Source organism: Suricata suricatta, chromosome 12 (assembly GCF_006229205.1).
Source record: "Suricata suricatta isolate VVHF042 chromosome 12, meerkat_22Aug2017_6uvM2_HiC, whole genome shotgun sequence".
Lineage (NCBI taxonomy): Eukaryota > Metazoa > Chordata > Mammalia > Carnivora > Herpestidae > Suricata > Suricata suricatta.
This window is the reverse complement of record NC_043711.1, coordinates 18,557,591-18,581,617: the sequence shown is the minus strand read 5'-3', so window position 1 is coordinate 18,581,617 and position 24,027 is coordinate 18,557,591. Positions and strand designations below refer to the sequence as shown.

General features: G+C 40.3%; 1 protein-coding gene across 2 annotated transcripts in view; it reads right to left on the bottom strand.

Moving 5' to 3' along the window:
* The window catches only part of RBM6 (RNA binding motif protein 6), a 99,391-nt gene extending 75,527 nt beyond the window's left edge, over positions 1-23,864 (bottom strand). Inside the window, exons 1-3 of one of the 2 annotated variants that reach the window (XM_029918875.1) lie at positions 23,714-23,864; positions 22,841-22,946; positions 1,731-1,837 (exon numbers count right to left, since the gene is read on the bottom strand). In XM_029918875.1, coding sequence (XP_029774735.1) covers positions 1,731-1,774 — 44 coding nt within the window. In that variant the 5' untranslated portion in view covers positions 1,775-1,837; positions 22,841-22,946; positions 23,714-23,864. The remainder of the gene's footprint in view (positions 1-1,730; positions 1,838-22,840; positions 22,947-23,713) is intronic. The other variant, XM_029918874.1, reaches the window with a different exon arrangement.
* Between the last annotated feature and the right edge of the window lie 163 nt (positions 23,865-24,027).

The window sequence follows — 24,027 nt, the reverse complement described above, 5'->3', positions numbered from 1 at the left end:
GCTTTGCATTCCTGATCACAACTATTCAACTTTGCCATTGTGGCATGGAAGCAATCATAGACATTTCTAAACAAATGATTAGGGCTGTGTTCCAATAAATCAAAAGCGAGCTGCAGGCTATAATTTAATGACCATTGACACACACCTTAAATTTTAAAAAGAAAAACATACCGAGCATCACCACCATTGGCTTAAAGACCACTGAGCAGAAAGACCCCTATCATGTAGTATTTATGAAACACTAGCTTTACTAAATACTATATGGATTTCAAAAACCCAGTTCTCAACCTAAATTTTTCATTGCAACCCCACACTTAAGAATAGTGAGAACACTTTTTGAATTTGCATGATAAATCTTGCAGATTGCCAATCCAAAAGAAAATTTACTAGTAACAGAAGTTTCAAGGAAATATCAATACTTTTTAATGTATAATTTTAAAGGTCAGATTTCTTTGCCATACACCAAGTAAAATCATAAAAATCAGATTCCTTTGGCACTTTATTGTCAGCACAATGCAAAGGTTTTAGAAATACAACCATTAGTATTTATTATACTCACTATAAAAAAATTAACTCCCTAGAAATCTAAAATATAATCTACTAATAACTGATGGTACTATTTTCTCAACTTCTCTTTGTACTCAGTAATCCCTAAAATTGAAATGTATCTCAGAAAATTGTATCAAGTAATTTTTTTCCCTGAGAACTATTTTTGGTAACTGAAACACAATGTGCCATGGGTAAAACACAGCTCTGGATTCTAGACATAAATTAGTGAACTTAATAAAACATTTATGTACATATATAAATGTTTATGTACATTTTTGCTAACTTTCCTTATTAGCCATGTATGTATGTATTCTTGTTAAAAGAAACTTAGAAAAATAATAACCAGGGGATTCTTTTTTAATGTTTAAAAAAGATGCTAAAGGGCACGTAGGTGGCTCAGTCAGTTAAGTGTCTGATTTCCACTCAAGTCATGATCTCACGGTTCATGGGTTCAAGCCATGCATTGGGCCCTGTACTGACAGCTCAGAGCCTGAAGCTTGCTTCAGATTCTGTGTCTCCCTCTCTCTGTCCCTCTCCTGCTTGTGCTCACTCTTTCTCTCTCTCTCTAAAAATAAACATTTTTAAAAAGGTGCTAAAACACAAAAACATTTGGCACACTTGGTATTCAACCTCACAATCACTTTGGAAAGGAATAGAAAATTTTTTTAAGTTTACTTACTTATTTTGTGGGGGGCGGGGGGAGGAACAGAGAGAGAATCCTAGGTAGGCTCTGTTCTGTCAGCAAGGGGCTTGAACTCATGACCCTATGATCATGACCTGAGCCATATCTGAGCTTAACTGACTGAGGCACTTAGGCACACCAGTTCTGGTTTTTTAAAAATAACAGAAACTATTTTAAAAATTTCTAGGGGCTCCTGAATGGCTTAGTCAGTTAAACATCCTACTCTTGGTTTCAACTCAGGTCATGATCTCATGGTTGTTAGGCCAAGCTCTGAGTCAGGCTCTGCGCTGGGCATGAAGCCTGATTGAGATTCTCTCTCTCTTCCCCTCGTTCACTAGTGTGTATGTGTTCTCTCTAAATAAATACATAAACAAACCAGAGCTGGGTTATTGTTTGTTTTTTACCAGAGCAGTTTTTTACAAAGAAAATATCCCCCTCTATGGCAGACCGAAAAATGTTATCATTAAAAAAATTTCAATATTCAAATTTCAAGACTTACCGAAAAGGTCCTGTTCTATTAGCAGATCGAGAATCCCCCCACATCTCTATGTTAAGAGGGCCCAGTAAGTAGATCCTTTTGCTACCAAACTGTGGTTATAGTAGTACCTGTATATAACAAACCACAAAAACAAACACATTAGAATATGAAGTAAAGGCTAAACTAATTTCTGCCACCTTGCCTTATCAGGAACAACAGCAGGGACCTTTTTAGAAGTCACTTTTAAACATTTACTTATTAATTTATAACAAGACAGGGGTGCCTGGGTGGCTCAGCCGGTGAAGCGTTCAACTTAGGCTCAGGTCATGATCTCACAGGGGGTTTGAGCCCCGTGTTGAGCTCTGTGCTAACAGCTCAGAGCCTGGAGCCTGCTTCAGATTCTGTGTCTCTCTCTCTGCCCCTCCCCTGCTCTCTGTCTGTCTCTGTCTCTTAAAATAATAAAAGACATTAAAAAAAAAAGAGAGAAATACATTAAAAAAATTTTTTAGAGCAAGAGAGAGAGAAAATGTACAAGAATAGGAGAGAGGAACACAGAGGGGGGTAGGGAGGTGGGGGGAGAGGGGGAGAGAGAGAAAATCTCAAGCAGGCTCCACACCTAATGCATAGCCAATGCAGGGCTTGATCTCATGACCCCAAAATCACGACCTAAGCCAATATTAAGAGTCAGACGCTCAACCAGACTAAGCCACTAAGCACCCCAAGAAATACTTTTAATTAAAAATGTATATTCTAGGGCACCATAAATTTCTCTCTCAAAAAAAGGGGAGAGAGGGCACGTACTAAGATATGTATTAAGATGTACCACTATGGTATAAACAGTATTTTGAATTAAAAGAAATCAAAACCTAGCAGGAAAAGCTTTTTACCTCCTTAACTGCCTGATTGCATTTTTTTCTCTTTACCAAAAAACTTATTTGCATAATAGGGCAAATTTTGTTTTCCAAACATCTCTTCTCACCTTTCTGCAAATGGTCTTCCTACCTTTTGTACTCTAAGACCCCTACCCCTCTCCTTATTCAGTATGTCCTCATGTTGCCATAGTACTTTGAGAATTTCGTGTCTGTATGGATTCCTCAATGTATGACACTAAATTTAATTTTCTCCTGTTAAAAAATAAATACAAAATAAAATTAAAACAGCATGTAACTCAAGTCAAGCTGAGAAGCCTTCTCCAGGATTTTTGCTGCAGCTACTAAAAAAGATGAAAGAATGCCTAGGTGGCTGATTTAGTTAAGCCTCCAACTCTTGATCTCGGCTCAGGTCATGACCTGACAGTTCCTGAGTTCAAGCCCCATGCTGAACTCTGCACCAACAGCACAGAGCCTGCTGCTAGAAATTCTCTCCGTCTCTCTGCCCTGCACACGTGTGTGTGTGCGCGTGCGCGCGCTCACGCTCTCTCTCTCGCTCTCTCTCTCAAATAAACAAACTTCAAATAAATAAGATGCGGGGCACCTGGGTGGCTCAATCAGTTGAGCCTCCGACTTTGGCTCAAGTCAGATCTCACATTCGTGGGTTCGAGCCCCCTGTCAGGCTCTGTGCTGACAGCTAGCTCAGAGCCTGGAGCCTGCTTCTGGTTCTGTATCTCCTCTCTCTGCCCCTCCCCCTCTCATGCTCTGTCTCTCTCTGTATCAAATATAAATAAAACATTAAAAAAAATAACTAAGATGCAAACTTTCATTACCATGGATTTAGCAATGGTGTCCTAATAGAACACCAAAAGCACAAGAAAAAAATTAAAAATAAAGTGAACTTCATCAAAATCCAAACTATCAAGAGAGCAAAAAGACAATCCATATTTCAACAAAATGGCAGATGAGTAAGTTCCAAAGCCTCATTCCTCCACAGAAACATCAAATAACAGCAGCGAGTGTCTGAACCAGTTCTGCTGGAGCTTAGAAAACAGCCAAAGGTGTACAACAAAGAGAAGGTTCAATCAAGAAAAATCTCTTCAAAATAATAGGAAGCTTTTGTGGTGTTTTTATTCATCCCTATCCCAACATATCTTTACGTGGCAGTTGGTTTTGGTCTTGAAAAAGAGGCAGCCCAGGGACACCTGGGTGACTCAGTGGGTTGAGAGTCCAACTCTTGATTTCAGCTCAAGTCATAATCTCAGAATTCATAGATTTGAGATGTGTCGGACTTTGTGCTGAATACTCAGAGCCTGCTTGGGATTTTCTCTTCCTCTCTGTCTGCCTGTCCCCGGGTGCAGCTCCCTTGCTCAGGCGCATGCTCCCCACCCCCCCATAAAAAAACGTTAAAAAAAGAAGAAGAAGAAGAAGAGGAAGAAGGAGGAAGAAGGAGGAAGAAGGAAAAAGAGGAAGGAGGAAGAGGGGGGGAGGAGGGAGGAGGGAGGAGGAGGAGGAGGAGGAGGAGGAGGAGGAGGAGAAGAAGAAGAAGAAGAAGAAGAGGTAATCCAGTTCTCTCCCTCAAATCAGAGGGAAACCTGATTTGCAAATTACTGTGTACCTCTGTTCTAATGTATCTAGGAGATATTTGAAGGACTGATGCAAGGTGCTGGTGTTTGTTTCACCTAACTTAGAACTTCAGTGGCAGATGGAGGTGGAGCAAGCACTGCTAATAAAAGCTGCAAAGCTACTAAAAGATAATGAGGAAATTGGGGTGAAAACACTGGGAAATTAGGACATTTCAAAGCAACAAGCATATGGGAAAATTTAGAAAATTACACACACACACACACACAGGCAAGACATATAAAGAGACAAGACCTGAAAAGACCTTTAAGCTTTCACCTCCGGGTGATCCCAATGCCCAGAGCAAATCCATTAAATATTGAAGGAGTGCCCCAGCACAGAACCAATCTGCAAAAACAGAGATGGTTATGAGCTAAAGGAACAGAGACATCAGTGATCACACAGCACAAAGAATAGTCCTGGCAAAATAGTTTAGAGGAGAATGTAATTTCCAGAGTTACCAAATTATGATAGTCAAATGCCCAATTTTTTATAACAAGAAAAAAAATCACAAGGCATACAAAGAAATAAGAAAGTATGCCCCATTCAAAGAAACAAAATAGGGGTGCCTGGGTGGCTCAGTGGGTTGAGCGTCCAGCTTCAGCTTAGGTCACAATCTCACAGTTCGTGGGTTTGAGCCCTGCATGGGGCTCTGTGCTGACAGCTCAGAGCCTGGAACCTGCTTCTTATTCTGTGTGTCCCTCTCTCTCTGCCCCTCCCCTGCTCATGATCTATCTCTGTCTCTCAAAATAAATAAATGTTAAAAAAAAAAAACAGAAAGAAAATAGACAGAAATTGTCTCTTAATAAATGTAGACATCAGATTTACTAGACAAAGACTTTATGACAACTATCTTAATTATGTTTAAAGAACTAAAGGACACCAGGAAAACCATGTATAAACAAAATAAGAATATTAGTGAAGAGACAGAAACTTATACAGTGGAATAAAAAAAAACTGGAGCTGAAAAGTACAGTAAGTGAAACGAAAAGTTCACTAGAAGGGTTCAAGAGATTTGAGCAGGCAGAAGAATGAGCAAATCTGAAGATCAGCCAATTGAAAATATAATACCTGAAGAGCAGAAAGAAAAAAGAATGAATAAAGGTGAAAAATCCAAGGGGCCTCGAATGGACAATGATTATGGGAGTTTCAGAAGGAGGAGAGAGAAAAGGCTGAAAGATTTGAAGAATGGCCAAAAAAAAAACCCCAAAAAACCCACCCAATTTTATGAAAGATATGAATGTATAAATCCTGGAAGCTAAATGAAGTATAAGTAGGATAAACTCACATCAAGAGTTATGATCAAACTGTCAAAAGACACAGAATTTTCAAAGCAACAAGAGAAAAGTGACAAGAGAGCCTCAATAAGATTATCAGCCAAAAAAAAAAAAAAAAAAAAAAGAATATCAGCCAATTTCTTATTAGAAACCTTAGAGACCAGAAGTCAGCGGACAATTTATTAAAATACTAAGGGAATAAGTGATGAATCAGTAAATTCTACTCCTGAAACCAGTATTACACCATATTAACTAGAATTTAAATAAAAGCTTGAAACAAAAAAGAGTATTTAGCAGCAAATAAATAAAATACTAGGGGAAAAAAACAAACAAATCAAGAAATCATTTTTTTTTCATTTTTAGAGAGAGGGAGTACATACACACAAGTGGGGGAAGAGGGATAGTGAGCGAGAGCGAGCAAGAGAATCTTAAGCAGGCTCTACCCCACGACCCTGGGATCATGACCTGAGCTGAAATCAAGAGTTGGATGCTCAACCAACTGAACCACCCAGCCATCCCATCAATCAAGAATTCAATAGGGTGCCTGGGTGGCTCAGTCGGTTAAGCGTCGACTCTGGTTCATGTCTGATCTCACTGTGAGTTCAAGCCCCGCATTGGACTCTGTGTTGACAGTTCAGATCCTGGAGCCTGCTTTATATTCTGTATCTCTCTCTCTCTCTGACCCTCTTCCAGCTCACACTCTGTCTCTCTCTCTCTCTCTCTCTCAGAAGTGAATAAACAAACAAAAAAAGGAAATAACTATTAAAAAAATTCTGTATCTGAGGAAATTGTCCTCTAAGAAAGAAGAAATTAACACATCTCCACATAAAAAAGGCTGAGGCAGTTCACTACCACTAGATGAGCCCTGTAAGACACGTTAAAAGTTCTTCCAGTTGAAATGAAAAAGAAGTTAAATAGTAATCAAAAGCATATAAAGAAATGAAGATCTCTGGTTAAGTACAGGGGCAATTACAAAAGCTAGTATTATTATAACTTTTTATTTTCCACATTATTAATAAATAATCTCTCAAAAGTATACATATTTTTTAAAATTTTGTAATTAAAAAAAAATCAAGACAACAGAAGCAGCAGCTTCTCCAACCAGGAAGCAGCATGTGAGTTCTCAGAGCCACTAATCAGTAAGGGAAAGAGTATCTGGTTTATAATAAAGATGAATGTGCCCTACTTCAGAGGGAAAAAAATGCCACAGAGGACTTCTATTAGTAAGGAAGAGAAGAGAGCACTAAGATATAAGGCAGGAAAATATAGCCTAACTCTACAATTTTGAGTCAGGCTCATGATTTGTAAAGCTGCCAACCCCTGAGCCAGTCTTTTGGCTGTACAAGAAAGCCTGAAGAACCTTTTTCCTGGATTGGTTCCACTGAGGCTATGTCCCTAAAGTCTGGAAGTGTCTTGCTGATAAGAAGTGACTTTTAAAGTTCTTTTCAGACTGGACAATGCCCTTGACCACCCAGAACCCCATGAGTTCAACATCGAAAGTGCCAAAACAGTTTATTCATCCCTAACACACCTCTAATTCAGCTTTTAGATCAGGGGATCATAATGATCTTTAAAGTTTATTAAACATGGTACTCTCTAGAAAGGACTGTCAATGCTATGAAAGAGAACCCTAAAAGAACATCATGAAAGTCTGGAAGATTACACCATCAAAGATGCCATTGTTATAGAAAAAGCCACAAAAGGGGGCACCTGGATGGCTCGGTCATTTAACAGTCTGACTTTGGGTCAGGTCATGATCTTGCAGTTCCTGAGTTTGAGCCTGCATCAGGCTCTGCACTGACTCTATCCCTCTCTGCCCCTCTCCAACTTACACTTTCTCTAAATAAAACAAACTTTAAAAAAACCAAAAACCTGTTGTATGTATCTCTGTATGAAAATGTAATAGTTGTGTGGCAAGAGCCATATGAGATGTTCTGTGTTGTCACCCAAACATTTATTGTATAGAACATCATGTGCAAGACTTGTGTGGAAGTGGACAGTCTATCATTATACAGTCATAATGTGGGTGATATTTAATAGAAAAATAATGTGTTCTCTTACTGTTTTATAACTTTTTTTTTTCAAAGAATTACATTACCATATAGTAGGCCTCTCTCTCCCATAACTGGAGAAACTGTGTATCACCCAATCATCATAAGTAAACATTTAAAAAATCTAACAGTGTTTCCAATACTGTATTTTAAATATGACTGCAATACTGTATGCCACAAAAACCTTATAATGATTCATTCATTAGTGTACAGAAGAGGCTCCCATAAAGCAATCACAGTGCTGTTTCCCTGGTATCACTGCATGAATCATTAATACCTGTAAATAAATATGAATCTTTTTTATATATTTTTTAATGTTTACTTTTTTTTAATGTTTTATTTATTTTTCAGAGAGAGAGAGAGAGAGAGAGAGAGAGAGACAGTATGAGCAGGGGAGGTCAGAGAAGAGGGAGACACATATTCCAAAGCAGGTTCCAGGCTCTGAGCTGTCAGCACAGAGCCCAACAGGGGACTCAAACTCATGAACCGTGAGATCATGACCTGAGCTGAGGTTGGGACACTTAACTGAGCCACCCAGGCGCCCAGTTATCTTTCCATTTTTGATATCTAGTATTAGTTATATATATATATAAACATCTACAGTGTTTTTATCTATAAGATATGATAATATTGATAAGGCACTACTGAGCGGATATGACAATATTTATATAGGTACAACAATTCATTTTTGTAAACAATTAAATAGGTAGTATTGATGAAAAAACAGTACTGTACATGTATTTTCTCTTCAAGATTTTAATATTTTTTTTCTAGTTTACTTTATCATTAAGAATACAGTGCACGGGTGCCTGGATGGCTCAGCTGGCTAAGTGTCCCACTTCAGTTCAGGTCATGATCTCGTGATTCGTGGATTTGAGCCCTGCATCAGGTTCTGTGCTGAAAGCTCAGAGCCTAGAGCCTGCTTCAATTCTGTGTCTCCCTCTCTCTCTGCTGTTCCCCTACTCATGCTCTGTTTCTCTGTCTCATTAATAAATAAACATAAAAATTTTTTTAAAACAATGAAAACAACAAAAAGAATACAATGCATAATACTGGGGCACCAGGGTAGTTCAGTTGGTTACGCAGCCTGTTTCAGCTCAGGTCATAATCACCCCACAGTAGGCTCTGCACTGACCACATGGAGCCTTCTTTAGATTTGCTGTCTCCCTCTCTCTCGCAAGAAAACAGTAGCATATAATACATATACAAAATGTGTGCTGACTTTTTATGCTGTTGGTAAGGCTTCTGGTTAACAGTAGGATATCAGTAGTCTAGTTTTGGGGACTTAAAAGTTATACATGGATTTTCAACAGTGCATGGAGTTGGTGCCCCAACCCACCATGCTGTTCAATCAACTGCATATGCTGTGAATGTGCCGTATAACTGTATAAGCTATATATGTTTAAAGAGACTCACTTTAAATCCAAAGACACAAATAGGTTGAAAGTGAAAAGACAGAAAAGATATTCCATGCAAACAGTAACCAAACGAAAGCTGAGGTGCTAAATTAATATCTGACAATATAGACTTTGTTTTTTTTAATGTTTATTTTTGAGAGAGAGAGACGGCAAATGTGTGTGGGGGAGAGGCAGAGATAGAGAGGGAGAGAGGGAGAATCCCAAGCAGTCCCCACAAACTCATGCAGAGCCTGATGTGTGACTCGAACTCATGAACCTTGAAATCATGACCTGAGCTGAAATCCAGAGTCAGATGTTTAACCGATTAAGTCACCCAGGCACCCCTCAGACAAAATAGACTTTAAATCCAAAGTTTATGAAAGACAAAGGAGGATATTAGATATTAATTAAAAAGTTCAAAACACACAGCAAGAAGATAAATCACAAATATTAAGAACCTAGTAACAGATTCTCAAATTATATGAAGCAAAAATTGAAAATGTGAAAAGAAAAATCAACAGTTCTATAGTAATAACTGGAAACTTCATACCCCACTTTCAATAATAGGTCAACTAGACAGAATAAAAGTAAATAGAGAATTTAACACAATTAGAGACCTAATAACAGAACACTCTATGCCAAAGTAGCAGAATCACATTTTCTCAAGTGCACCTGGACTGGTCTCCAGGATGGACCATTTGTTAAACCACAAACAGGTCTCAATGTGCAAAAAAAAAAAAAAAAAAAAAGATACCGGGACGCCTAGGTGGCTCAGTTGGTCAAACATTAGACTCCTGGTTTTGTCTCAGGTCATGACCTTGCAGTTTCATGAGTTCAAGCCCTACATCCAGTTCTGTGCTGAGAATGTGGAGCCTGCTTGGGATTCTCTTTCTCTCTCCCCTGCTGCCACTCCCCCCACTTGCACTGTCTCTGTCTCTCTCAAAATAAACTTAAAAAAAAAAAGATATCATTTAAATATCTTCTCTGACCAATGGGGATGAAGTTAAAACTCCATAACATAAGGAAAACTACAATTCACAAACTTAAAAAAAATTTAATGTTTATTCATTTTTGAAAGAGAGAGACAGCGCAAACAGGGGTGGGGTAGAGAGAGAGGAGACACAGAATCTGAAGCAGGCTCCAGACTGTGAGCTGTCAGCACAGAACCTGACACGGGGCTCAAACTTATGAATTGTGAGATCATGACCTGAGCCAAAGTCGGATGCTCAACCAACTGAGCCACCTAAGCGCCCCCTTTGTAAAAAAAAATTTTTTTAACATTTATTCATTTTCGAAAGAGAGAGACAGAGTACAAGCAGGGGTAGGGTGGAAAGTGAGGGGTTACAACTGACAAACTTTTAAATGCTTATTACCCCTGACTTTCCAGTTCCTCTTCTAGGAATTCATTCTCTAGAAACTTACAGTGTGAGGTGACAGGTTTACAAATGCACATAGTGCAGCACTGTTTGTAATAGCAAAAGATTATAAAATCTAAATGTACATCTATTGAGCATACTATACTGTTAAAATGCCATGCAACTCTCAAAAAAAATGAGGTAGCTATGCTAGTTGATCTAGGATGTTATTACATATTAAGGTTTAAAATATTTGTAAAATGCTATTTGTAATATTGTATCACTCGTGCAAAACAGAAAAGAATATAGGCAAACTGGAGATGCTGCAGGTCTGGTTCCAGATTTAAAGTGAGTGAAATGATTTTTGTGTTTTCCCAGGGCATATAAAAGTTATATTTACAATATACTGCAGCCTATTAAGTGTGCAATAGCATTATGTCTTAAAAAAACAATGTACACACCTTAACTAAAAACACTTTATTGCTAAAAAATGCTAACCATCATCTGAGCTTTTAACAAACTGTAATCACTGATCACAGGTCACCATGACAAATAATAATGAAAAGTTTGAAATACTGTGAGAATCACCAGAATATGACACAGAGACAAAATGAGCAAATGCTGGTGGAAAAATGGTGCTGACAGACATACTCAACTCAGGGTTGCCACCAACCTTCAATCTGTACAAGATGCAGTATCTGCAAAACGTTAAAAAAAATGCCTATGTGTGTGTATGTGTGTGTATATATATATATATATATAAAACAAAGTTTGAAGACTCAAACTTGCAGATTATAAAACTCAATACAAAGTTACACTAATCAAGACAGTGTGGCACTGGTATAAGGATGGACATACAGATCAATGGGACAGAACAGAGAGTTCAGAAATAAATCCTCACATTTATGATCAAGTATTTTAGACAAGAGTGCCAAAGACAATTCAACAAAGGACAGTCTTTTTAACAAATGGTACTAAGACATGTCCCCAAGCAAAAGAATGAAGTTGGATCCCTATCTCATGCCATTTATAAAAATTAACTCAATGGGGCACCTGGGTGACTTAGTCGATTAAGTATCTGACTCTTGATTTCAACTCAGGTCATGATTTCATGGTTCATTCGATCAAGCCCCACGTTGGGCTCTGTGCAGACAGTGCGGAGCCTGCTTGGGATTCTTTCTCTGCCTCTCTCCCACATGTGCTCTCCCCCTCAAAATAAATAAATAAACGTATTTTAAAAATTAACTTAAAAGGGATCAAAGTTAAGTGTAAGAGGTAATACTACAAAATTCTTTTTCATAAAATGGTACAAATCTTTATGACCTTGGACTAGGCAATGGTTTCATAGATAGGACAGATACCAAAAGCAACAAAAGGAAACAAAAATTTGATATTTTCTAAAAATTTTAATGTTTTTATTTATTTTTGAGAGAGAGACAGAAAGAAAGCGTGAGCAGGGTAGGGTCAGAGAGAGAGGGAGACACAGAATCCAAAGACAGGCTCCAGGCTCTGAGCTGTCAGCACAGAGCCCAAAGCGGGGCTCGAACCCACAAACCATGAGATCATGACCTGAGCTGAAGCCAGATGCTTAACCAACTGAGCCACCCAGGCGCCCCAGATTGGATATTTTTAAAATTTAAAACCTAAAGGACACCATCAAGAAAGTGAAAAGGCAGCTCACAGAATGGAAAAATGTGTGCAAATCATATACTTGATAAGGGATTTGTATCTAGAATATATAAATAACTTAAAAAAAATTTTTTAATGTTTTATTTATTTTTGATACAGAGAGAGACAGAGCATGAGAGGGGGAGGGGCAGAGAGAGAAGGAGACACAGAACCAGAAGCAGGCTCCAGGCTCTGAGCTAGCTGTCAGCACAGAGCCCGACGCGGGGCTCGAACTCACAAACGTTGAGATCTGACCTGAGCCGAAGTCGGAGGCTTAAGCGACAGAGCCACCCAGGCGCCCCAGAATATATAAATAACTTTAAAAAAATATTATGTCTTTATTTTGAGAGACAGAGACTGAGAGCGCGTTGGGGAGGGGCAGAGAGAGAGGGAGACACAGAATCTGAAGCAGGCTCCGTGGGGCTCAAATCCACGGACTGTGAGATCATGACCTGAGCTGAAGTCGGATGCTTAACTGACTGAGCCACTCAGGCGCCCCTATAAATAAATTTTTAAATAAATGTGAGAGAGAGAGAAGGGGGGGAGGGAGGGAGAGAGGAATGAGCCCATGAGCAGAGAAGGGGCAGAGAGGGGGACAGAGAATCCCAAGTAGGCTTCACACTGTCAGCACAGAGCCTCACACAGGACTTGATCTCATGAACTGTGAGATTATGACCTGAGCCAAAATCAAGAGTCGGGTCCTTAACCGACTGAGCCATCCAGGCTTCCCTATATAAATAACTTTTATAACTCAATAACAAAAAGACCATCGAATGTACAAAATGGGAAAAGGGCACGAGTAGACATTCCCCTAAAGATGACACAGAAATGGCCAACAAGCATAGGAAAGATGTTCAACATTACCCATAAACGACACACACATCAAAACCACAATGAGATACCACTTCACATCCACTAGAGTGGCTATGAAAAACAGGTAAGTTGGTGAGGATGTGGAAAAATTAGAATGTGCATACACTGCTGGTGGGAATAGGGCAAAAGATTTGTCAAACCATCTAGTAGTAGTTCCCTTCAAAGTTTTTACTCAGGATTGCTGGAGTTCTTACGGACATGCAGTTTAATTCAGCAAAGCAAATGATTTTGGGTCTTGGGTTTCAAATTATTCTCAAACTTTAAATAGGCAAAAACGGGGGGCATCTGGGTGGCTCAGTCAGTTAAGTGACTTCGGCTCCCGTTCTGAGTTCAACCCCCATGTTGGTTCTGTGCTGACAGCTCAGAGCCTGGAGCCGGCTTCAGATTCCGTCTCTCTCCCTCTCTCTCTGCCTCTACCCTACCCACATTCTGTCTCTCAAAAATAAACAAACATTTAAAAAAATAAAGAAAAAGAAAAAAAGAAGTGAAAACATTCCTAAATAGGCAAATACTGTTGAGCTGCGGGCATGAAGCCAGGGTCACGTCTGGTAAGGACTGGCACTGGAGAATGAACCCAATGCCAAGTCCAAGCTTTAAACACTGAAGTTCATCAGATCTCAGCAAAAACACTAGTTGATGTACACCTAAAGACAGGAGCCAAGAAAGTCAGAATCTCCTAAGGAGTATATAACAAGTTACCTACCATGTCATTTAACTATGAAAGTAAATGGTACTAAAACATCAATTCCATACAAACTGTGGTGGGCCATGAACCATCAAGTGGGATTGAGAAGGGTCCATTACCTCAACTGCGTGGATTCCACCTCCAGCACATGCTCCCCACCAATCAGTAAAAGGCCCCTTTGGTGAATTCTGAAGAATAGCATATGAAGCGAATGCAAGTACAGATCTGGATGAGTAGTAAATAGTCAAATGAGAGTTTTGACTGATGTGAAAAGTGGTTCCATATGAACAGCAGTTGCACAGGGCCACCTGTTCTGGAGCTGGCAAGCATTCCTAAGCTTTAGGCTATACTCCTAGTGATAGCCTTCCATCAAATCCCTTAAGTTTCAACTTTGCAATCACACTCCGTTAGAACCTAAAGACTGGTTTCCTGGAAGCTGTTTGGCAGAAAAACTTCCCCACTGTAGGTCAGCGTTCTTTATGGTTGAAACTATGATGGTAGCTGATTATTTGATTCAAGCTCTCTCTGCCTTTCTTTCTTGATAAAAATATTCTTGTCAAATGCTTCCACTCTGGTGCATCTTGCAAAGGTCCACGAATTTCACCTCTAGCAGCCTAATTCCAATACCCAGGACCATCCTTTTTAATCATGACTTCAGTTCCAAAAGCCAACAAAGCAGAATCAGGGGTCCTATTCTATTAGTTTATTTGCTGTATGCAGCAGCTTGATCCTGCATCGAACACTAATTTTTTCCAAAGTAAATGCTTTGGGTCCCAGAGACATTCAGCTCAGAACATTAAGGGGGTATCAACAGGCAAAGGGTGGTCTGAGCACCTACCAAATAAGATCCAAATAGAGTTGTTAAACAGTAGCAACTTTATTTATTTATATTTTTGTATGTTTTTATTTTTGAGAGACAGAGAGAGACAGCGCAAGCAGGGAGGGTCAGAGAGAGAGGGAGACACAGAATCCGAAGCAGGCTCCAGGCTCTGAGCTAGCTGTCAGCACAGAGCCCGACGCGAGGCCCAAACTCATGAACTGAGAGATCATGACCTGAGCCGAAGCTGGAAGCTTAACCGACTGAGCCACCCAGGTGCCCCAACAGTAGCAACTTTAAAATGCACTATGGGAGATAGAATTAATAACTACTGGCATCACCCTTGCCCCTCATAAATTTTCCATAAAAGATTTAAATGTATTAACTACAATTATGGGGCCTCTAAAGCATCTCAGATTTGGAATGGGGAATTTACATGCCTGCTGCCACCCCTAGATGCAACGTTTGTTTCTCAGGCTCCCACTCCAGAACCATACCCTGATTACTCTTGGATGGCACTTGCTTTCCCTACCATTGTACCACACTTAAAAGTTAATTAAAAATGGATCAAACATAAATGTAGAAACTAAAACTATAAAGCTTCTAAAAGAAAACACAGGAGAAAAAATTTTGGAGAGAGCGCACGCGCACGCACGCTCACAGGCACAAACCCTGCTCGAGGGAGAAGCAGAGGGAGAGAGAGAATCTTAAGCAGGCTCCACACACAGCCCAAAGCCTGAAGCAGGGCTCAATCTCATGACTTGAGCTGAAATCAAGAGTTGGAAGCTTAACCAAATGAGCTACCTAGGTGCCCCAAGAGAAAATTTTTGAGCTTGGTATCAGCAAAGGCTTCTATAACCCTAATAGGATCCAGAAAGCATTAACAGAAAAGAAAAGATTAAAATTAAAACCTGTCCCTCAAAAGACACTGTTGAAAAATGAATAGGCAAACTAGGGGAAATGAGTAAACATTTGTTAACACATATCTGACAAATGCTTACTATTATTAGTCATAAGGAAAACAATATGAAATACTAGTACACACCCACCAGAACTGCTAAAGTTAACAAGACTTACAGAGGGAAATACACAAGGATTTTCAGCAATAAGAAATCTTATACATTACTGGAAAGAATCCAAGATGGTACAACCACTTTAGAAATTGATCTGACAAACACTACCCTGACACAGCAATTTCACTTCTAAATACAGTATTTACGTAAGATAAATGAAAACAAAAGACTTGTACCAAAATATTCACAAAAGCTTAATTCATAATAGCTTAAAAAATGAAGTCAACCCAAATATCCTTCAAAGGAGATGAAATAAACACATAGATTGATAGTCTGAGGGTTTCTGTCCCTGGGGCAGTATACTTTATAGTTAGATTTCAAATGGAGAGATGCCTTTTGGGTAAACTGGAGAGAAGGGTTAGTAAGAAGGGGAGGTGGAAAAGGAGAATCAACAAGATCCATAACTTTATAAAAGTTATTTTTTACAGGGGCACCTGGGTGGCTTGAGTCAGTTAAGTGTCCAACTTCAGCTCAGATCATGATCTCACAGTTTGTGAGTTCAAGCCCCACATGGGGCTCCATGCTGACAATGTAGAGCCTGCTTGGGATTCTCTCTGCCCCCATCCCTGCTCTTCCCGTACTCATGCTTTCTCTCTCAAAATAAACTTTAAAAAATTATTTTTACAAGTTGTTGTAAAATACGTAATATAAAATTTATCATTTTAACCATATTTAAGTGTACAATTCAGTGGCACTACATACCTTCACACTGTTATGTAACCATCATCCCCATCTATCCACAGAACTTTTTTCATCTTCAAAACTAAAACTCTGTACTCATTAAACAGTAACTCCTCATTCCCCTCTCAACCCAGCTCCTGGAAACCACCATTCTATTTTTTTTGTCTCCAATTCTGACTATTCTAAGTACCTTATAATATTAGTGGAACCATACAATATTTGTCCTTTTGTGACTGGCTTACTTTACTTAGCATTATCTTCAAGTTCACCTACACTGCAACATCTATTAGAATTTCATTACTTTTTAAGGCTAAGTAATATTGCAATGTATGTATATGCCATATTTTATCCAATCATCCCCTGATGAACAGTTGGATTACTACCATCTTTTGGCTACTGTGAATAACGAACCTGGGCAGACAAATATCTCTGAGACACTGCTTTCAATTATTTTGGACATACACCCAAAGGTAGAATTGCTAGATCATATGGTAATTATATTTTTAATTTATGAGGAATTACTATACTGTTTTCCACCCCAGTTATACCATTTTACATTCTCACCAACAGAGCATCTTCAGTCATGGACTGAATTGCGCCTGCCCCCTCATTCACAGGCTGAACTTCCAGCCTCAGGCGGGCCTGTATGTGAAGAGAGGCCCTTAAGGTTAAAAGAGGTCTTAAGAGTGAGACTCTAATCCAATAGGTTTGATGCCAGAGGAGACACTACGAATTATGCACAGAGGAATGTCTGTGTGACAACACAGCAAGAATGAGCCTTCTACAAGGCAAGGAAAAAGGCCTAACCAAAACCCAACCCTGCTGGCATCCTGATCTTAGACTTCAGCATCGTCCAGACTGGGAAAAAATACATTGCTGTTGTTTAATTCACCCCATTTGTGGTATCATGTTATAGCAGCCCTACCAGAATAATACAAGTTACAATTTCTCCACATCATCACCAACACTTGTTATCTTCTGTTTCGGAGGTGTTTTTGCTGTTATTTTGATAATCACCCTCCTAAGGGATGTAAAGTACAATCTGTCATTTTGATTTGCATTTCCCCTAATCATTCATGATGTAGAGTGTCTTTCCATGGCTTATTGGCCACCTGTATATCCTTCTTTGGAGAAATGTCTATTCAAGTCCTTTGCCCATTTTTAAATCAGACTGTATTTTTGTTGTTGAGTTTAGAAGTTTTCTATATATTCTAGATGTTAATTTCTTATCAGGTATGTGATTTACAAATATTTTCTCCCATTCTGTGGATTACCTTTTTACTCTGTTGACAGTGTTCTTTGATGAAAGGTTCAATCTGTCTACTCTTAATTTTGTTGACTATACCTTTGGTGTCGTATCAAGGAGATCATTTCCAAATCCAACTTAAACATGTTCAAGGTAGTAATATGTTTTTCAGAATATGGGGGGGGGGTTTAAAATTTTAAGTGGTCCAAAAATAAAAGGGGTTCAAGATCACTGGCCTGGTGTATGTGTTTTAGAGTCAGAATGCTTGGGTTTAAATCAAAACTCCAGTTTTGTGGTGATCAGTTGGTTAAGCGTCCAACTTTGGCTCAGGTCATGGTCTCTTGTGGTTCACAAGTTCAAGCCCCACGTCAGCTCTGTGCGGACAGCTCAGAGCCTGGAGACTGTTTTGGATTCTCTCTGTGCCTCCTCTCTGCTCCTCCCCCATTCATGCTCTGTCTCTCTGTCTCTCTCTCTAAAACAAACATCAAAAAAAAAAAAACCTCTGTAAAAAAAAAAAACAATAAAAATAACACTCCAGTTTTCTAATTATTGCACCCTTGAGAAGTTAGTTAACTTCTATATGCTTCAAAGCTCTCCTATACAATAGGAATAATGGTACCTACTTCATATGATTACTATCAGGAGTAAATAGATCACGCATAAGCAGCAATCATATTCATAGCCACATTGTTCATAATAGCCCCAAACTGGAAACAGTTCAAATGTCCCTCAACAGGTGGATGGATAAACAAAATGAGAGATATCCATAAAAAGGAATGCAACAGGGGCGCCTGGGTGGATCAGTCAGTTAAGCGGCCGACTTCAGCTCAGGTCATGATCTCACAGATCATGGGTTCGAGCCCCACAACAGGCTCTGTGCTGACCGCTCAGAACCGGAGCCTGCTTCTGATTCTGTGTCTCCCTCTCTCTCTGACCCTCCCCTGCTCACCCTCTGTGTCTATCTCAAAAATAAATCCACGTTAAAAAAAAATTTTTTTTTAATGCAACAACATAGATGAAGCACAAAAAACATTGCAAGTGAAAGAAGCCAAGCATAAAAGACTGAGAACTGTGTAACTCCAATTACATGCAATTTCTAGAAAACATAAACTACAGAGATAGAAAGCTGATCAGTGGATGCTAGAACTTGCAGCTGGAGTAAAAAGAGGGGATAAACAACAAACAGGAAGTCAAGATTATTTTGAGGTGTTAGAAATATTCTAAAACTGGGTCACCCGGTGGCTCAGTTGGTTAAGCGTCCGACTTCAGTTCAGGTCATGATCTCACACTCTGCGAGTTCAAGCCCCGCATCGGGCTCTGTGCTGACAGCTTAGAGCCTACAGCCTGCTTCCAATTCTGTGTCTCCCTCTCTCTCTCCGCCCTCCCCCACTCACACTCTGTCTCTCTCTCAAGAATAAATAAACATTAAAAAAATATTCTAATACTGAAAAGCAGTGATGACTACATCAAACTGAATACTATGAATTTTATGATATGTAAACTACATCTCCAAAAAAAGTTTTGAAGGATTCTAAAACATTTTAAATATTAAAATTTTATTACTGTCACTATGCTCCAGTATTTAAAATCATAATAACACTGGGTGCCTGGGTGGTTCAGTCAGTTAAGTATCCGCTCTTGATTTCAGCTCAGGTCATGATCTCAGGGTCGTGAGATCAAGCCCTGTGTTGCACTGGGCCTGGAGCCTGCTTAAGATTCTCATTCTCTTTTTCTCTTTCTCCGTCCCCCCCACCCTCCGCCTGCCCCACCCCAGTTCATGCACATGCTATCTCTCTAAAAAAAAAAGTAATAAATTAAATCATAATAACATCAAGCTGGAAAAAACCTTCCTGAGTATGTCTATTCCTAACTCCCTGAAATGAAAGATAAGCATAGCTCAGCACTAACTTTGCCACAGTTAAGCATTTTACATGAGTTCTCTCCTTTAATCACAAGTCCTCTATGGGGTAAACTGTTACTATTCCCACTTTATAGACCATGAAGCTGATACTCAAACAGGTTGAGAGACCTGCCCCCTTTTGCCCCTAAACAATGTAACTGATATGAGGAAAACACCTAAACTCAAGACCATTTAATTCCAAAGCCAATGATTAGGAAAAAACCATCCTGGGGGTGGTTCAGTCTAAATGTGTAACTTCAAGTCATGATCTCATGGTTCATGGATTCGAGTTCCGTGTCGGTCTCTCGGCTGTCAGCACAGAACCCACTTCAGAGGCTCTGTCCCCTTCTCTCTCTCAAAAATAAATAAACGTAAGAAGAAAAAAAGAAAAGAAAAACCTATCCTGAAATTCATATGGAATTCCAAAGGACTCTAAATAGCCAAAACAATCTTTAAAAAGAACATACTTGGAGGGCTTAACACTTCCCAATTTCAAAAAAAATTTTTTAACATTTATTTTGAGAGAGAGAGAGAGAGAGAGAGAGAGAGAGAGAGAGAGAGAGAAACAGAGTGTGAGCAGGGGAGGAGCAGAGAGAGAGGGAGACACAGAATCCAAAGCAGGCTCCAGGCTCTGAGCTGTCCGCACAGAGCCTGATGCAGGGCTCGAACCCATGAGCGATATCATGACCTGAGCTGAAGTCTGACGCTCGACCACCTGAGCCACCCAGGCACCCCTACACTTCCCAATTTCAAACTTACTAGAAAGCTACAGTTATCAAAAACAGCGTGATGTTGTTATAAGGACAAACAGAGCAATGGAACATAGAACTAAGAAATAAATCCTCACATATGTGGTCAGCATATTTTCAACAAGGGTACAAAGACTTTTCAAGGGAAAAAGACAGTCTTTTCAACAAATGGTCATAGAAAACTGAATATCCAAGTGCAAAAAATGAAGTGTAGCCTTTACTTAATACCATATACGAAAATTATTTCAAAATGGATCAAAGACCTAAATGTAAGTGCCAAAACTATACAACTCTTACAATAAAACATAGGGGAAAAGCTTCATGCATTGGATTTGGCAATGATCTCTTAGCAATAACACCAAAGGCATAGTCAACAAAAGAAAAATAGACAAATTGAACTTCAACAAAATGAAAAACTCTTCTGCATCAAAGAATACTATTAATAAAGAAGGTAGCCCAATAAAATGAGAGAAAATATTTGCAAATCACATATCTGATAAAAGATTAATATCAAGAACATGTATATATCCACATTCATAGCAGCAACATTCTCAATGCCAAAAGGTGGAAACACCACAACTGTCTACCAACAAATGAAGAGATAAACAAATGTGGTCTATTCACTCCAACAGAATATATTCACCCATAAGAAAATGAAAATGCTGATATCTCAATTAAAAATTTTAATTTGTAACAAAAGGAATGAAATTTGGATACATGCTATGACATGAATGGCTCATGAAAACATTATGGTAAGTGAAAGAAGTCCGACAAGAAAGAACAAAGATTGTATGATTTCACTTACATGGGGTACCTAGAACAGGCAAAATCAGTGACAGAATATAGATTAGAAGTCACCAGGGGCTGGAGGGAAAGGACAATGAGACTAACTTAATGGACAGAATTTCTGTTTGAGTTAATGAAAATGTTTTGGAAATCCAGAGTGGTAATGGTTGCACTACACAGTGTACGTAATTAATGCACTGAACTTCACACTTAAAAATGGTTTAGGGGAACCTGGCTGGCTCAATCAGAAAAGTGTGTGCCTCTTGATCTTGGGGTCATAAGTCCAAGTCCCATGTTAGGTGTAGAGATTCCTTAAATAAATAAATAAAGTTTTTTAAAAAGTTTATTTAGTTAAGAGAGATTGTAAATAGGTTTTTGTGTGTATACCTGATTATTTTCTTTTTAATGTTTATTTTTGAGAGAGAGCGAGCAGGGGAGGGGCAGAGAGAGAGGGAGACAGAGAATTCCAAGCAGGCTCCACACTGTTAGCACAGAGCCCAACACGAAGCTCAAACCCACAAACCATGAGATCATGATCTGAGCTGAAATCAAGAGTCAGTCCCTTAAGCAACTGAGACACCCAGGTGCCCCTTTTAATGGTTTAAATAGCAAATTTTGTTCCAACAGATGTTACAAAATAGGTTCACCGCAACTTTGTAAAGAAACCAGCAATACATAAAAAGCATTAAATTATACACCTTAAATGGTTAACTGCATGGTGCATGAATTATGAATCATATCTGAATTATAACTGTTCTTAAAAAAAGAAACTAACCCTTAGTGACCACTTTCTGCACACGAGGCACTGTTCTAATGGCATTACATAAACCTCACAAAAGCCTCATTTCACATTTGAAGTAAGGTAATTCACAAGTTGAAGTAAGGTAATTTATCCAATGTCACTGGGTTACTGAAGGAGTCAGGGATTCAAACCCTATCAGATTCTAGAGCTCCCCTTGTCCTTTGCTCTGCTATTCTGTGTCCCGCAGTTTGACAGGATGGTTATAAAAGACATTCAACAGATGTCCATTAATTAAATGAATGCGATGAAGCAGGTATTGTGGGAAAGTAACAGGAAAATTAATTCTAAGCTCTTAGTATATACAGCTAAAAAAAAAAAAAAACCCATCAAGGAATGATTTATGACCTTTAAAATTTCAGAAGTTTCTGTGGCACCTGGGAGGCTCAGTTGGTTACGCATCTGATTTCGGCTCAGGTCATGATCTTATGGTTCTGAAGTTGAAGCCCCATATGCAGCTCAGTGGTAACAGCTTGGGATGCTCTCTCCCTCTCTCTCTGCCCCTCCCCCACCCACCCTTTCTCTCACACTCAAAATAAATAAACCTAAAAAAAAATTCTTTTCCAAAACTTTCTGGCAGTTTCAACCTTTTTTTTATTAATGCTTTTTTAACTTATTTTTGAGAAACAGAGAGCAAGTGAGAAAGGCAGAGAAAGAGAGAGACAGAATCAGAAGCAGGTTCCAGACACAGCCTGTCATGGTGCCCAAACCCATGAACTGGGGGATCACGACCTGAGCTGAAGTCTGACACTTTACCGACTGGGCCACCCAGGCTCCCCACTGATAGTTTTAATCTTAATACAATGCTGAAACCGACCATTAACAGCAGTTTATACATTTAAACACTAGAAGAAGAGTATAACCTTGCTCAAGTACCTGCAATAAAGAGTTCATTTAGTAACACACACTCACCTCCCCCACCCAGGCCTTGGCAAGTCTCCTCAGTAAGGCTTCAAGAGCCTAGGATCCTAAAGGCAACAATAATAAACCCAAGTCTGGTAACAGAAATCTATAAAGAAGGGTGCTACAGATGTCCAGACCTAGTACCTATCCTACAGATTAATTACCTAGTTAACTGCTAATTAAATGAGACAATGTTCAGGTCCAACTTGTCTGTGTTTCGCTTAAAATACCATCAGTTACTTTAGAAATTGCCAGTCCTACCGTCACCCATCATCAGTTCTTCATACCTTTCTCTACAATCCTAACAAGTTTGCTGATGTTGACATTAAACTTTTCACACTGGTAGCATTACTCAACAGGAAGTTGAAAACTAACAAACCTAGGGCACAATCCAGAGTTCAGAAAATGAGCCAGGTGACCAGGCACATCAGAGTCTACTGAACTCCTTCACTTAGATCCAGCAACTCTGACCTTCACAAGCAAACCTGGAATGGGTAAAAAATACAATTACCCTTAAATTTATTTACCTTACAAAACAAAGCTTTTCCTATTTATTAAAAAATGCACTCCCAGAGTTGAATCCAGTACCACATCAATAATAAAGTTAGAAGAAAAACAGATTTACAACGCCAAAAGAACGCTAAAGAGTAAATATGAAGAAACATCCCTCCTCCCACATTCTCCCAACGGGCAAAGAACCCACCAGACCACTCCCCTGCCTCCAGGTTCTACCACTCCGCGAGCCGGGCTCCGAGATTTCTCGCCCTGTGGTCCGGCTGAACCCACCCACTCGTGTCTGGCCAGGTTTAAGACGAGGCTACGGGCTGGGCACAAGAAGGCCTCCTTCTCGAGCCATGCCTCAGAATCGGATCAGAGTCCTGCAAAAGCAGGGGAAAAAAGGAGGAAGAAAGGGCCTGCCGGAAGCTCCGCAAACCAGAAGCACCAAACTGTAACCACGCGCCAGCCCGAGACCCCACAGCTAACAGCCCCGAGGCTGGACCGGTAATTCTACAGCCATCGCCGGGCCCCGCCCCGGGCCCGCGACCGTTCCGGGGCGTTCCTCCCGAGGGCGGCGCCTCCCTCACCACACCGCCACTTGGCTCTCTTCCTCCCGAGCGAGGCCGCGGCCGCCCCGCGACACCGAAGCCGCAGCTTCCAGGCCGCGAGGACCCGCGACTTCCATAGTGGCCTGGCAGGCCGGCTCCTTCCCCGCAGGCTCCGGCACGCCCTCTCTACCGCCCCAGGCCCTTACCGAGGCAGCGCGGCCTCCGCGGCCCGCTCCTCCTAATCCTCAGCCGCCGCCACCGACCCAGCGTCGCGGAGACCGGAACTTCCTCCGTGCCGGGCCGCTGCCTCCACAAAGGCGCCGCGCTGCCGCTTTCAGCGCTCGGCCCGCCGGGAGATGGAGTACGGGGGCAGGTCGCGCCGACTCCACTCCCGCCGTGCCCCGCGCGTGGTGGGAGGGGCCGGGCTGCCGCGGGAGCGAAGCGTGAGGGCACGCCGCTCGCCGGCGTCCAATGGGAGAGCGCCCTTCCCCAGGTCCGCGGGGTCTGCTGGGGGTTGTGG